The following is a 17,267-nucleotide window of genomic DNA, read 5'->3' on the forward strand; positions in this document are numbered from 1 at the left end:
CTAAAAATTTCCACTCTGTTACACACTGTCAAGAGACTGAACAGACCTGTGGAGTTGAGTTTAAGGCCAGAGCGTAATGCCTTGTGTTTAGGAGTTGGAATTGTATCAGGCTGTAGGTATTCTGCACATTATTGTGTCTAATGTAATGTGTAGCTAGTATGAGTCACTTTGTGGCATCCATTTCCCATGGGCCATCTTGTGCTGCCATGCAGATTATCATTGTTGATGAATGAATGTATGTATATATACTTATATATTTATACCATTATTATTATTGTTGTAATAGAACAACTTGTACCAGAATGATGTGAGTGGCTGAAGAAGACTTTTTAGTCGAAAGTATTGAATTAATCCTGGGTCAATACTACCACCTCCATCGGAGATTGACCACCAGCCAATTTGTTCACCTCACAACCATGCACAATTCATTGAATATGATGTTCTCATGGTAGAGACTTGTTGTGTATACATTGGTCCAGAGAATCTCTCTCCCTTTTTTGTGCATGTGTATTGGGGTTTCGAATAATTGTTGTTGTCCATTGTATGTATAGTTTATATGTTCATTGATGTATTTTAAAATGTTTATATTAAAATGGAGTTTTTAATTCTATATTAGAGCCAGACAAGAGTCCCAGGCAAGGCCCAATGAGGACATCTTAGCCTCGATTAGTAACCATCAATCAGAGGTCTGGAGCTCATGCATCACTAGTTGGACCAAGCTGTGCGAGTCAGAGTAGAAACAGAGGTGTACCAGAATTTGAAAGTGGCAACCCAAGTCCTGGTTTCCAGAAGGTGCTGACCTGCCTCAAGGCAAGGGACTGCATAGGAGATACAATGTGGGAGTCCAAAGATTTTATATAGGAAGCTGGACTGCAGCTGTTCAAGCTTGGATTTCCATGCATGGATCCATATTGGAACCCCATACAATAGATCAGGGATCTTCAAACTATGGCCCTCCAGATGTTCAGGAACTGCAATTCCCATCAGCCCTGCTACTTGGCCATGCTGGCAGAGGCTGATGGGAATTGTAGTTCCTGAACATCTGGAGGGCCATAGTTTGAAGACCTCTGCAATAGATGTTAACCACTTTCATGATAAATACTTTTAAGGCTGCCGGGATGAATCTGCCACCATTGGAGGTAAAAAAAACTTCAGGAAAGCAGCAGAGGCACATTTGCTAGCCTTCAGGGCCTTATCTCTATGTTTAGCCCAGCCAGGCTTATGTTGTAAGACAATCCCTAAGTATTTAAGGGATCTGATTTGCTCAATAACTGAGCCCTGAATAGACCAGATCATAAAAAAATACCTTAGATTTTGATGGATTTATTGGAAGCTGATTAGATGTGCAGTAATTGTTACATTTAAGGAGTAAATTCTTGAGGCCAACCCTTGAGTGGGACAGCAGAATTGCATCGTCGGCATATAGAAGGATAGGGAACAGAACATTATCCAAATAATGACAATGAGAATTTGTCCTATTCAGGGTCAGGGCAAGATCATTTAAGAAGAAATTGAACAGAACAAGGGCTAACATGCTATCTTGCTTGACTCCCTGGGAAACAGTGATGTTGAGAGTTATGTGGCCCAAAGGATTAATTCTAATTTGACAGGTGGGGTTTTTATGCAGAGACATTGTTAACACAAGGAGTCTGGGGTTTATTCCAAGATTCATCAATTTAGACCACAGGAGGCCCCTGTTGAAGGAGTCAAATGCCCCTTTTAGGTCTATGAAGGCTGCATAGAGACTAGATTTACCTTCCTGCACATTTTTTGAGATGAGCATACTCAGAATTATGCAATGATCTAGAGATAATTCACAACAGCAGCAATATGTGATGACACCTTTTCTATTGTATTTCATTGTATTTCAATAAATGTCCTTATTGTATTTCATAGCCTTCTGAAGTTGTTCTCCATATCTACACCTGCAACTGGATTTGTGTGTATGTTTTTCATATACATAACCAACAACTAGAGGACACACTCAGATACTTACCTGCCAGAGGGACATCTGTGGTCACATGTCCCTTGGTGCAGGCCTTCCTGTCACATGGGGGTGCAGAACGCCCCCATAGTAGCAGCAACCGTGGCCACCAGCAGGCCCGCAGCAGCCCAAAGTCGGGCACATGGCCCAGGTCGGGCACATGGTCCAGGCCGGGCACAGAGAGAGACGTTAGGCACCTGCTGGGTCCTTGCACCTGGCTTCTCCTGTGGTGGAGTGCCCGGTGGCTCCCTTTATGCCAGGGCCATGCTTGCCAGCTTCTGGCCCGTCAGCACCCACAGTTGCTGCTGCCTTCATGGAGAGAGCTGCCAGACACCAGCAGCAGGGAACTGGCTGAAACCGCCCCCCCCCCCCATGGAAGCTGGCGGTGAGGGAGGGAGGAATGGGATGTTGTGGTCTGGGCAGCAGCCATGGACAGAGCGGAAGGCAGCCAGGCTGAGGGCATGGGTGGGGGATCTGCCTTTGACCAAGCCACTGGCTCTCCAGCTGGGAAGGGGTGCCATCACACTCCCATGGGATCACACTCCCGTGGGAATCCCCGGGGGCGCCCAGTGGGAGAGACAGAGTCGTGCTTGACCTTCCTGGGAACTCGCCTCTGTGGCCCCCTCCTGCACCTCCCCCCAGAAAAGCCCACCAATGCCCTAGGCAGCAGCTGCAACCCGGAGGGGCACTCAACGGCAAGAGTAACCTCTTGCCCCAAGGTGCCATTTTCTGCTGGTATGCCTCTGGAACACTTTGTACATTTAATGCAATGTTAGCCATTCAGATGCCACAAAATTGCTCCACATGTACAAAAATGCTTGGAAGATGAGGGAGCTGATGGAAGAAACTATATAAGCCTGAGGGTTGTAAAGAGCTGGCTGATCTCACAGGATGTCAAGTTCCAGTACTAACCTCTACCATGAGCATTTTGAGTATTTGTACTAAGTACATGGTAGAATGATTTCTTAGTCTCCTTTCAGCAACACATAATCTAATCTTACAACCCGCATGGTTTAAGATCTCCAAATGCTGAGGTTAAACCAAGGGGGAGGGGAGGAATACAAATTATTGCAATAGGTTAGCTTTCTCAGTCCTTAAATTCACACCTCTTTGGAATTATGTGGGCCTGCAAGGAGTATGAAATATGGGATGAAATGCTGTCACCGTATTAAAAATGAGAGACACAAGGAGCCTATCTGCAAGCTGCTTTCCTGCTGAGCTTGAAGTATGCTACGATTTCTACTTCATAATTATCTCCCAGAGTGTGAGCAGCTTTTCAAATGCCTTCTTCCCTCTCCTCCCACACTGGTAGGAATATTCCTTTAATATCTATGTTCTTTTAACTGAACTTACAGCAGTGTGCATGATTTTAATTATTTTCATGGCTCAGAATAGAAAATCTCCCATGCACCAGAACTAGAATATAAAATTCAAATTTGTCCAGATTTTTAAAGAGCTTCAAATACTTTATGATGCTCTGACTTTCTGCAAGTACTGAACACTACAGGATCAGTCACACTTTTCAGGGTTTCCCAAAAAAGCAGACATTTCAGTCAATATATTGCTCACAGTGCCATGTTATGCAGAGTCACTCCAGTCTAAGCACACTGATGTTTGGCTATAGTTTGCCCCAATCTGAGTGATAAGTCAGTTTTTAAGAATTCATTTACCAGAACGAGGCAGCTGCAAGGGATCCATCTAAAGATTCTCCTGCAAAGATGCCACAAAATAACCATAGATTTGCAGATCAATCACTACATATTCCTAGCATTCATGAAGTTAGAAATAATATCAGCATGGTGTAGTGGTTAAGAGTGGTGGACTCTGATCTGGAGAACTAGGTTAGATTCCCCACTCCTTCACATGAGCAGCAAACTCTAATCTGGTGAACCAGGTTTATTTTGCCTGCTCCCTTACAAGAGGCTTGCTGGGTGATCTTGGGCTAGTCACAGTTCTCTCAGAATTCTCTCAGCCTCACCTACCTCAGAAGGTGTTTGTTATGGGTAATGGAAGAGAAGGCAATTCAGTTCAACTAACTGAATTTTACCCCAATAATAAATGCGTAGGTAAAGCAAATTTAAAAGCACAAACAACTTGAGTTCAGTTTTTCATCCCAGACTGTTCTTCCACCACTACAGGGCAAGGATTAGTGGTATAAAGATTCCATCCACTCTTCAGTACTGCCCCTGATGTGCAGGCTGGGCAGGGCAGTTGCTGCCATACCTACAAGCAGTACTGAAGAGGCTCAAGGCTAGGCTGTTGGCAGTTCAACAAAGAATAAAGTCCCAGGTTACCAAATCCATGGGAGAGTCCAAAGAGCAGCCAATCAGGCCAGGAGTCAATTGCCAGGAATACACACAGCAACCAGGAGAATCCAGGACTCAAGGTGAGAAGCCTGTCCATTGTCAGTCAGGTCTGGAGACAGCAGTGGGGTGCAGACAAGGTCAGGTAGAATCCACTTTGCAACCACAACTACAGTTCCTGCCAAAGGCCTTTTATTCCCTAGAGCTCCTGCTCCTGCAAAGACTCTGGGTAATGTCTAGCCTGCAGTCTTGGTGAGTGACGCCTCTCCTTTAAGACCATTCTCAATCTCTGTCTGCAATGCCGAATTACATCTGGAGACCCAGAGCTGCTAGAATCTTCCTTTGCCCTGCTAATTAGCTCTCAGCCAGAAGCCTGTGCTGGTTCAGGCTCTGCTGATTCAGCTGGCATCTCTCTGCGAGGCTCAGTTAACTCTTCCTTGGATGAGCTGTCAGCTACAGCAGGAGGGGCCATGACACCTGAACTGCTAAAATCACAGGACAGAGACTTTTTTCTTTCTGGTAAAACCTCCCACTTCCTACTTTGGAACTGTTAAATTGGACAATACACAAAAGTTTCTATTCTGCTTCTTTAATCTGCTTTCCCTTCCTTCCTGACCGTAGCCTCCTTGCTCCCTGAACTTATCCATTCTTTTCCTTTGCTTTGAGTGCTGCTCAGAGAGAAATCCGAGTCCTTCACCTTCCACTTCCCCCCTTTTCCTTCTGCCTGAGGATACTGTACAATCATAAGAACATCAAGAGTCCATCCTGACATTGCATAAAGTCCAAGCAAGGAACATCTAGCATGCCTAGGATGGCTTCTACTAGAAATTATCAGATTTGCTAGTTGATGTTTCGTTTCCAAATGCTAGTGTGATTTTATAGGTCATCTTATTATTCATAGCTGAGTAGATCTCAAATTTTACATTGTTCTTTACCTATGTTTTCTTGTTTTTTAATGAATTCAGTAATGATTAAAGCTCAAGTAGAATGTCAATGATCATATACCAAAAGGTTCATATTTGACGGCATTCCCACCACATGTGGATGAAGGAGCCCGCTTTCTTTTTGCATTTCCAACATTTATTTTCATCTGCCTGGTTAAATTTAGCAAGTTTAGCAGGAGTGTAGTACCATCTATGAAAATATTTTAATAAAAAATTTCCTTTAAATTAATAGCTAGAGTGAATTTGTTATGTCTTTCCCAGCATTTGTTCCATTCTTCTAGTAATATTGGCCGTTTAATATCTGTGGCCCGCTTTATCATTACTTCCTTTACTGTTTCATGTTCCATTTTGTATCGTAATAGTATTTTATACATTTTATTTATCCATTTTGTGTCATTTTTGCATAACATTTCTTCAAATATGTTAGTATTCCAATTGAAGTCTTCTACTTTTAAATCTTTTGTAAGTTCTTCCTCTTATTTTTTGTAGGTATTCCAATTGTTAAGAATACTGTTGTTTTGTAATTCTGTTATATCCTTCATTAACGTCTTACCATTTGAATGTCAGAGTAAACCTCTGTAATTAGGCCAGTTTTCTATTTCTTGGTAGTCTTCACTTTATAACGATTCTGCCATAGATAACCATAGTGGTGTTTTATTGTAAAATCTGTGTTTATATTTCACCCATGTTCTGTATATTGATTTTCTGATTATGTGTATATTTAATGGTGTTGTATTTATTTTTTTGTTCATTTGGCCAAAGGTAAGCATACCATCCTTTGCTTAGATAAAAAATTTCCAAATTCAATAATTTCTTTTCTTTTAAAGTTTTTTAAAAAAGTTATCTTTTTTTTTGGAGTAAGCTAATTGACATTCTAGATAAAATATTTCATACAAAAGTAGAAAGACAACTGGAAACTATTCTTCTAGGGATGTCCAGTAACAAAGTAATAATTAATTAATAACATTATTTCTCTATTTAGTAACAATTGCAAAAATAGAGATCATAAAAAGATAGAAATCAAGTGACATACTAAAAGTGAAAGAATGGGGAAAGAAAATAACATCCATATTGTCTGACTTGGAAAGTAAGAAACAATCCCGAAAATGTAATAAAAATTGGGACTTGTTAATAAAATATTTAAATAAATAAGGACATATAATTGGTTCGCGAAATGTTGTCAACACTTACAAAGTGTATATTTTATGGAATATTGGATTTAATGTATAGGGCTTGGTGTACTATTTTAATGGCAAGATGACTCCTTTTGATTTCCCTCATTTCAATTCTGTTCATGCTAATGCATTTATAATTTATCTATCCATATATATACTTCATATATGTACTAACTCTACATACTGTACATTAAGATATACTGATTTGATTTTATAGAATGCAATGAGTATACTGTAACAATTGAAAAGTTTGAATTTAATGAGTTTATTGTAATGATTGAAAAGATTAAATAAATGTATATATTTTTTAAAAAAGAAAAAAGCTCAAGTAGTATGAGCTGCCACAATTCTCTTCCCAAGGTACTGCCTAGTTTTGTGTTCAGACACAGATCAGAAACCCCTTGCCATTGTGAAGGAACTCTCATGTGTTCCCCCAGATTTCCAGCTAACATTACTTTATGGAGTTATAAGGATCTCTGCTAATATCTACAAAGCACATTGAATACTTAGGAATTCACTAGCAACTATAAACAATTGCATTATTTGTGTTATTTATCATAAACTGGTTTCACTCATCACTAGACAGCACCAGCATCAGCACCACTAGTCACATGGGAAAAGAATAATCTTTGCTCCATTCCACATAACATGATAGGTCAAATGAGCGTGACGCTTGTCATTTACTGAACACTTACAGGGTGATCTGCATCCAGTTCAGAGCCATACATGAGAACTCTTTGGGAACATTTGTCTAAATCAGCAATCTTCCTGGGGAACCAAGGGACACAATCAAGTTCTGGAGAAAACACAAAGTGATCATAGGTCTTAGGGCATTATCACAAGATTTTGCTAATTTCAAAATAAAGTGAATGAGGGAAAAATAGCCTTGCCTTCCTCGTCAGTCCAGATATTTTCTGGTGGATTCAGAGTTACAATGTTAGTTTCATATTTTAACAACTGAATGAGTTCATTGAATTGTTTTTTGCTGCAATCACAATCCACAAAAATTTCTACCTCTGAATTCCTCCTCTTGGATTTTCTTGATTCAATGTGAACCATACTCACATGTTTTTCCTGTAAACAAAAGAAAGATCTCTTCAGTGACACACTAAATTCTCTTAGAACAGAATTGTTTAATAGGAAGTTCTTCAGAAATGTAGTATAATATGGTTAAGTTGGGATCTCACAAGAAATTGCAGGAGAATAAATTACTGGAATATTTTCTCCTGATTCTCTCGCCTGGGATATTATAAGCTCTTAAGTTCTTGAACATTCTAATTTCCCCATTATCTCCCTGTTTTCTTTTCTCTCCCTTTAAATTACATCCAACTGTTCTCAGTGTTTCATACTTCCCAGAGCACGCTGAGTCCTCCTCAGGTAATTTGCATGTGATGGCATATATTTTAACAAAGAAGAAACAAACCAATGTTTTCTGCATATGTAGAAACCCTTAATTTGTCTGTGACTGGTCTATTTCATTGAGCTCTCAATAAGTATGGAATTGTCAAATTTGCTATTGGGGGGGGATAAACATTGTGTCTGGAGATATCTTAGCAGGAGGTAGAGATCTATAGCTTGGAAAATTCTCTCTCATACGCAACCCTCAAATCTCCTCTTCCTGGATTTAGTTCATTTTCAGGATTTTCAGCAAACCAATTTTTGCTTACTGCTATTTTTTGCCTTTATTTCCCATGGCTGTCAACACTGCATGCTCTTGGAACATGCTCAGTCATTATCAGGTAATTCCTAATTTTCAGATCTTTCTCCCTCTATTCTTTTGGCTCATTATAAAGTCATTTTTTTTCTGCATAGCTAAGGAGTTCCCTCAAAATGCAGAAATGCCTACATGGTCTAAGAGTGACCTGTTTTTGCTATTTTAGTGAATCACTTTTCTGTTAGGTATAGTAAAATAAAAACCATGATCTGTAATAATGATTTGTGATGCTGTCCAATAAACCCACTGCAGAATATATTCAACGCTCCATTTCATTAGAAATCTGGGATGAAATCTATAAATAGCTCAGGATAATTAGACATGATTTATTATGACAATTTCTTATAAAACAGTTGTTCACTCTTAAAATATGTCATTTAGTGCCAGATTTACAGGCAGAATAAATAACTTCTACATACCAAAGTAGTATTTATTTTAATCTGTTTTAGTCGAACTAGGTTTTAGTCAAACTAACATACGTGAATGTTTCTGTTCCATGAGCTGAAAAAAAGGAAAATGTCATAACTTCATTTTATCAAGTGATCCTACTATCCTTGGACCTAGTGAGAGTGGATCTAAACGCTCTAGCACCTGTACTATACAGTGTTATGCCAATGGAAAAAATGAGATAGGTGTAACACACAGTATATTTATCTTTGCAGACTCAAGACACATAGTAGCGAAACAAACATGAACAGTGAAACTCCATGTATCAGATGGGGGAGATATTTGGTTCCTATTTTTCTACTTCCTTCCCTGCCTGACAGTAGAGTTCTCAGTTGGGGATTTCACAAGAATACCTGGGCCCTATAAACTTAAGACAAGAGGAAGGGTGGGATATAAATATTTGAATAAATAAAAGAGGAGAAGGCCAGTACTTAATTTCTAAAAATAGCTGCCAACAGCAAGCTGACCTGAAAAATCCTCCTGGATTCTAGATGTTCTGTGGCATGCTATGGTTGATTTATTAAGAAAATGCATTCTGGTCATGGTTAGACCAGAAAGGAACAGACAGGGCAACCTTATTGTCCCATTATGCCAACCAGACACTATGCCCAAAATGATGCCGGCATGACTTTATTTATTTAGCCCATTTGCAGGTTGGCACCTGCAGAAGGTACTGCTCAGATCAGCAAAGCTGTCATGGGCAACCAGCAGTAGAGTCAACCATAGCCAACAAAGCAACATGGCAAATATACCACAGATTCCCTGGAAACGCTACTGTCACCCAAGAATGATGATCTTGTGCAACCACTCTGCCCTCACACTATCACCCAGTTCAGTATATATATACACACACCCTCCATACATACATAAGCAGCCAGAAAGTGAACACTATGGTTTTGCTTGTATGAGAAGCTCTGGATATGAGGCCTGGAGAGAAAACTTACAAGTTCCGCTGGAGAAAATCCCACACAGACAAGTATCAGAACATTGTGTACAATAGTTTGCACCCAAAATAAATTTTCTGATCAGACAAGACACTTCTCTCAGTGGAACAGAATGTTTCTGCCGTCCTCGCCCCTCCCCCCATCTCCCCAAAATGCTGCTTCTTGGAAACAGGGGACCTGCTATTCTGCCTGGAAACAGGATAGCATGAGGGATAAATTATAGCAGATAAATTATTTCCCCACCCCTGCCATTACTGGAAAATATAGTCTGGATCCAACCCACCAGGTTGACTCCTATCAGTTTTTCTGCTGACACAAGAGGGAGAAGAGACTCTGAAATCCCTGTGTCACATGATTTCTTGTCCCATGATCACCTTTTTGAGCATCAAGTAGCCAACACTCTTTCTTACACTAGTAAAAAAGATAGCAGGATTCATAAGAACATAAGAACTAGCCTGCTGGATCAGACCAGAGTCCATCTAGTCCAGCACTCTGCTACGCGCAGTGGCCCACCAGATGCCATTGGGAGCTCACATGCAGGATGGGAAAGCAATGGTCTTCTGCTGCTGCTGCTCCTGATCACCTGGTCTGCTAAGGCATTTGCAATCTGAGATCAAGGAGGATCAAGATTGGTAGCCATAGATCAACTTCTCCTCCATAAATCTGTCCAAGCCCTTTTTAAAGCCATCCAGGTTAGTGGCCATCACCACCTCCTGTGGCAGCATATTCCAAACACCAAAAGGTTCATAAAGTATTGAGGTTTCCCAGGAGAACTATAGTCAACTGCATACAGTCCAACTCTGGACAATGATATAATCAAAGTTAATCCAGTAATAAACATGACATTTTAAAAATCAGCACATCATTAATGGCTGTACATGCACAAAATGTCTTGGAATTAGTACACACATACATTAGCTCTCTCTTGCATGTCATGGACTTTTCCCCTACAAAGGCAAAGACTTTACCTGGAAGAGTCTGAGTGCTTTTACCAAGCCACCAACTTCATTTTTCAAAGAAAATACCACAGCAGTCTTTCCACTTTCAGATGTTGATTCATTCTTGCCTGCACTTGTGTTGCCCTTTTTATCATCAATTTTACCAGAACCTGTTCTGTTCAGCTGCAAGAATATGGACATGGGACAGGTTTTTAGTATGAACTTCTCAAAGAACATAAATCTCATTTTTCAAGCAGATGATGCTTATTTGATTTTAGCATTCAGATATCTTCTGGAAAAGTTAAGCATTTTTCTTTCTGAAGGGCACCTTTAGAAAGGAGAATTGTATGTTGCTATGAATGATTATTCAAAAAGGGATGAACTAAGATACATCATATAGTATCATCACACTTCTACAACATTGGTTATTATCTTTTGTATATGCCATGGTCTGCATGAAGTGGATATGCTGCTAGTTAAAAAACAAATTTCCATAGTTTATGTCCAAAAATCATGGTTTTTGAACTGGAGATTTGCACTATAGGATATGACTAATTAATTAGACTGAATAGCAGGATATGAAAATGGGCTCTTCAGTCCCCATGCCTTTATTGAAGCATTTCTACATTTAAATTAATCATGAGTTTTTACATATACTTTTTTCAGTAAACAGGGTTGAATTGAGGATAATGGGTAGAGGTTTATGATCCTAATATGGAGCTTCTTCATGGAACTTTTGGCTGGTACTGTGTGTGGGGAAATGGTACAGCTTTTGATAAATCACATGAAAAACTAGTTGTGTTTTTAAAGTACTTTGGTAGCAGTAGTTTTTGGGGATAGGAAGAAAGTTTGCCCTGTCATGATAAATTGCCAACACTGGTACACACCAGTGATGTTAGTTAGTAGTATCCAAAAGGAACCAACTCCAAGGATTTTGAAGCATCACAACAGTCCCAGAGGCTAGACCAAAATCACTGACACTAACCAATCACAAAGCAGCATGTTGATAATGCCTCTGTGTCAGCTATAAATGGAAACAATCAATCAATGCACAATGATGTCGGTGTGCCTTCTTGATGTTGGCCTGCATCCTCTTGCACATAAGACATGAGAGAAGCATAGAACACACAACACAATCCACTGTAGGGAAGACTGTTGCAGATCTAGTTTATGTAACAAGCATGCTTCTCATAGCTCTGCAGGTGGACTCACAGGATGCTGGAGGAGCTAGGTAGGGAAGTGCTTCTCCCATCTCCCTCCTTGGTTCCTTCAGAGCCCAGCAGGCCCTCAAAGGTGACACAGAAGAAGAGACCAGAATTGGAGGAGAAGGAACAAATAGAGGTCACCCTGGTGCAGTCATCTCAAACCCCTCCCTTTCTGTCACTCTTCCTGTCTCCCCCTAGACACAATGTGTTTTCCCAGAGCTCCTCACAGGAGGTAGCTCTGAGGGGGGGGGGCATCACTCAGGTCTGGGGTAAGTGGTTCATTGACCTCATCTTGGCCTCCCTCTATTATTATAATTATAATTATTATTTAAATTTAATAGACCGCCCTACCCCCGAAGGGCTCATTGTGCACTGGCACCAGTAAGTCAGGGACACCCAGCAACTCCAACCAAACTGAGAGGCCACTAGCATGCCATGTAGTGGGAGACAGAACCTTACCAGTTGCAGTCAGTGAATCTGCTGAACTACTGGGCCAGGATGGAGTCTGCTATGGCCCTAGAGCTCCTGTAATGCACTCCGACAAATATCCAGAGTGAGTGCATCTTTTCCCAAATGGCCAGCATTCCTGACCCATTTAGCTCCAGACTGGAATGCTGAGAAGTCCAGCAGTTGATCTTCCTCCCAATCAACATGCAGCTCTTCAACTACCCAGAACTGGACTTTGAGACTGAATGAGGTAATGTTTGTGCTTACATTTTCTCAGAGTCTGTTCTGTGTGGTTTGGGTAAACACTCTTCCCACAACTAGTTGTAAGGGCAATTTCTTAGTTCAACTGGTGGCTCCCTTCCCAGTCCTGCAAGGCAAAAGGCATGTTTGGGCACTGATGGTCAGAGCTGATGTTCACCCAGAAATGTCATGGTGTTCTATGTTTCCCACAATTGATGTGTTGTTATACTGGTAATATGGTATATGACAGCACACTGATGACAAGGTGATAGTTTTCCTGCGTATCCCCAACAAGTTCTCCATTTTCTGCATTGTGCATAATTACTCTGTGCCTTTGGTATGTAAGACACTGATAGCAAGTGTTATGTGAGAAGAGTTGGTACATGTGTCTGAGGGGGGACATATTTTCAGCAAAGTCTGAGTCAGGGAATCTCCCTCTCCTCCTTACCTTTGTGGATTGATTTGTCCTTGTATCCCAAGTTAGGAGGAGTGGAGGGTGCAGGTCAGTGTTTGTGGCCTGTGGTGGACTATTTGTAAGAACTCTGAATACAGCAGAATTCACAGTGGTGGAACAATCTCCCCCCCCCCCCATCATTAGGGCCCTGTGGGACCTAGAACAGTTCCACCAGGCTTTTGGGGAGGCCAGCTGCTGATGGTGCCAACCCCTATATTCCATTCCATCTTTGGAATTATATCAATAAGCGATCGCCGTTGAGCTGGGCTATCAAAATACTGAAATTACTGAAATTGTAATGTTTTTGGAGTTACTGGACTTTTTTAGAATGATTTTAATTGCTATTTATTGTTTAATTGTGGGTTTGTTGATTTGTTGTTGTTGATTTGTACACCGCCCAGAGACCTAGTGGATGGGGCGGTATATAAAGTATGAGAAATAAATAAATAAATAAACAAACAAACAAACAAACAAACAGTATTCTGTGACATCATTTATTCCCCATCCTTGGCTGTGCAAATTGCTCTCTTTGGGTGCAAAATGCCCTTTTTCTAGAATTCCCTATATCAAAGTCTACCTCATATGTGCTTGAACCATGCACAACATGAGGCCAAAGAGGTGAGGCCCCCAGCCAGAGACAGGTTTCCTGGTTGAAATTTAAATAGTGTTAAGATGATAGGTTCAGAATTGGTATCCTAAGTAGTGCCATGATGGGAGGATATTGTTTCAGTCCCACTGAGTTCAATGGGAGGGAAAAACAGTATTCTCTCAGCACAGCCCTGCAAAAAAAAAAATGGTGGCATAATTATGCCATAGCCAGGGACATGGCCTGAAGGGTGTTGGATACTGACTAAGTCTTAGTCCTCCTACAGATCACCATAGTATTGTCCATTTTGGGGCATTATTTTCATGCTGCTGAGCTGCCACCAGATTTACCTCAATACTGGCATAGGTGAAACACTATGGTGTTTGGGCCTTGGGACTATACTGTTAGAAAATTATTTAACTAAAGACAACATGGAAGGGTCACAGAGGACTCAGAAAATTTATCCTTGCAAAGATTGACTAAATGCTTCTGTTTTTATCTCAGAACCTTCTATATGAAAGATAAGATTCTATTCTTCACTTTCAGAAGAATGTGGAGATGCAAGGGTGAATAGCGAAGTAGTGAACAGATATGCACATTTTCCATAACTTTCTGCCCCCTGTCAAGCATATACTCACTGAGTTTAATACTGTTTGAATTTGTACATCTTGTTCTCCAGCACTTATTCTCTCCTGCCTCACATACCCATCTACATCTCACTCCCATCTCTGCTTCTTTCACCATGCTGCTCCAAATGCCCTCAGGAACTCAGAGTACCTATAGATTTCCAATGTGTCTCCTCTCATTTTATGAAGGAGATTAATATTCTTCAGTTGAACTTGACAAGTGTACTCAGCATTGTTTAACTTGAGGGCACTCAGTAGTCTGTTTTTGTTGAAGTCAATGAATTTTCATAATGATAGACGACAACTAGCATGTGAAGGAGATAAAATCTTAATCCACTGAAAACTACTCTTTAAACTGCTGATTGTCAGAAAATTGCAACTATAAAGAACAAAAGTCTACAAGATAGAGCACTCAATTCAAGGGTTCCTAGGGCCATTGTCAATCACAATGAAGTCAGAAATCCCATTAGTTCAATATTACATGCAAAATTCTTGTTATGTTGTCACATAATCTGTTTAAAAGCTGTGGCATATGCTTCCCTAAAATATGCACATGTATCTAAAACAAACAAGTTTGCAAGTGTATATGATTTGCATACTATTTTCTACGTGGAGCACTAGCTAGGCAGGAAAATCATTGACTGGCCAAATTCAACATATATTTAAGGGTTCCCAGGAATAGCCTCAAAAGTAGTGCAAACTCATTTATTCTGTTGTGGGCTTTCCAGGCTGTGTGTTCATAATCTGATAGTTTTGCTCCTAATGTTTTGCCCACTTCTATGGCTGGCATCTTCACTGTAAGATGTTTTTGCTTTATCAGAAAGCACATCTAAACATTCACTGTGGGAGCTTCCGGATGTTGCTTTCTGCTGCAATGACAGCCACACACTAATACATCAGATATGAATTATTTCAAATCTACGTATTTGGAGAGAGGGGAGACTCTAGAGTCACTAACACTGATTTTGTTCAACAGTTGTTTCCCCACTCCTTCCATCCAACTGATCTAACTAATATGTTTGAACTAGCAGGAGCCATTGCAGGGATTGGCAAAATACACAGCTGGTTTATGCCTGAATGACACACTAAATGTGAATGAAAGCATACTACTACTGCTTTCAACAGCAAACTCGATCCAGATGCATCTAACTCATGATCAATGCTGATCGTTTCATGAGTTTGTTGGCAATTTCAGTGCAAGACAGTTGTCCCTGAACAGCAGCCCTGCCCCTTTCACACTAGACACAGGTTTCTAAAGGGGAGAAGTGGAGAATGATAGAGAAGCTTCTCTGGATAATTTCAGAAAGGTAGCTGTGTAGGTATGTAGTAGTAGCACAAAATTTGAGTTCATTAGCACCTTAGGGACCAGCAAACATTTCCAAGGTATGAAATGTTGTGAGTCAATATTTGCTTTGTCTCTGATGAAAACTTATGACACAGAAGATTTCGCTGGCTTTTAAGATACTGCTGGACTCAAATTTTCTTCTCTGGATAAACAACATTTCCCTTTTATAGAAACAGTATGCAAGGAAAACAGCACAGCACTGAAGGGCATCAAAAACTATCAGCAAAGAAGTCACATTAAAAGGATAAGATCCATCCCATTACCTTTCAGACCACACACAATTAAAATTTAGCTCATAAATATATTTTTGTTATGTAGAATTTAGTAGGAGCCTATTTCAGTGGAGTTTGTGTGAATATACAACATCAGGCCACACAAGAAATAAGGTATATAGGATCTTATATTTAATTATAATTTTTTTAAAATTCAGTTATAGTAATGATATTGATTATATTAATTAGGTTCACTATTTTTTCTGCCTCTTCTTTGGGTTTCCTATTTTCAGATAAAAATACTGGTAAGCTGTATTTCAGATATGTTTTCTTTAATAATGCTGTTTTGCATTTATGACCAGTGAGGAAAGCCAAATAGGCTGAACCATGTATGGTTCTACATGTCATTTATAATGAATGAACAACAGTTTCTGAAATTTTTCTAACAGTTCATATTGATTTTTTTTAAAAAAATGTTGCCTATATTCCATGCCGTGTTTTTAATGAACCTTTTTGTGTACACCATATGATAAATATAATTATTTTGTCATAAATTTTATAGCTTTTAGTCCAAGCTTTGATGCTCCCTTTCATTTTCTGTTTGAGTTCTTTCTTTCCTTTTTTGTTGTTGTTTGATTGTTATTTTTTAAAATACAAGTTATGAGGTAAAGTTTGTTTTGTGAAAGCTTTGGTTATCATGTACTCTCTAAAGTGAACTTTGGTTGTCACGTTCTCTCTGAACTTCTTTGGAATCACTTGTTTGGATCACAGATTTTAGCTGCTATATAACTGTGAAAGTTAGATTTCACCTCATCTAGGATAGACTAACTATAAACCTGAATTTCTCACCACAAATGTCTAAGCATTTTCTCAACAAAAATAAAAGGGAGAGGATATAGTTAAAGGGTGTGAGATACAGAGATCTTTCCTCCCAGGGGTTTAAACTTCCAATAAAATATTAAATGATCTGTGCTGGGAGAAGAAAGATGATGTGACAAATAAATGATATAACAAATGAGAGCCAGCCATCTTACTCTTTTTCTGATCACGCAAATCTATCAGTTTCAAAAAGTTCCTGAAGCAGCTTGGAGCAATCCTAAACTTATTATTTGCTCTGGCCAGTTTGTCTCAGTCCTGGGTACTTACTGTTACGTTGCCCAGTAGCGGGTGTTCTTGCGGCACAGCTGAATCCAAGGAGAGTCCCCGTCTTGCCCAGTATTTACTGGAGAACATCATCATTGCTGGTTGCATAGCAGACAGTGTAATTTTTTTCTTTTTACAGCAGGGGGAAACCTGGTGTCAGGGCTGCCTGCAGAGAGCTGTCCACCACCCTGTTGCTGAATAAGGAGCAATCCAAAAGCTTCTCTCATGAACCTTCTTTTTATATGTCTGGGCAAGGGGTGATGAAATGCTGATTAGAAAAGCCTTGCCAAAGCTGGCACATCAAAGCCCCACCGTAGCAGGAATACATTTCCTCCCATAAGCAACTTTGTGTCTTCCAACAGCAACAAACAACTCGGGCGATCTAGTCATCCCAGACTGCTTGCTGCTTCTGCTTGATGCACTGTTGCTCACAAGCTGTCGGACACAAGTAGCAGCTGCATTTTTATTGCTAGTTCGGAACAATAGCTGGCTGAGGTTTCTTTATAAGAAGTCAGAGGGCTGCAGAAGGCACCAATGGAGAAAAAGTTAACAAACCAATG

General features: G+C 40.1%; 1 protein-coding gene across 1 annotated transcript in view; it reads right to left on the reverse strand.

Moving 5' to 3' along the window:
- TPH2 (tryptophan hydroxylase 2) overlaps positions 1–16,905 on the reverse strand; it is a 79,979-nt gene extending 63,074 nt beyond the window's left edge. Inside the window, exons 1-4 of the mRNA XM_048502520.1 lie at positions 16,711–16,905; positions 10,480–10,632; positions 7,297–7,480; positions 7,102–7,202 (exon numbers count right to left, since the gene is read on the reverse strand). Coding sequence (XP_048358477.1) covers positions 7,102–7,202; positions 7,297–7,480; positions 10,480–10,632; positions 16,711–16,815 — 543 coding nt within the window. The 5' untranslated portion in view covers positions 16,816–16,905. The remainder of the gene's footprint in view (positions 1–7,101; positions 7,203–7,296; positions 7,481–10,479; positions 10,633–16,710) is intronic.
- Positions 16,906–17,267: the final 362 nt, after the last annotated feature.

The sequence above is a fragment of the Sphaerodactylus townsendi genome, linkage group LG06 (assembly GCF_021028975.2).
Source record: "Sphaerodactylus townsendi isolate TG3544 linkage group LG06, MPM_Stown_v2.3, whole genome shotgun sequence".
Lineage (NCBI taxonomy): Eukaryota > Metazoa > Chordata > Lepidosauria > Squamata > Sphaerodactylidae > Sphaerodactylus > Sphaerodactylus townsendi.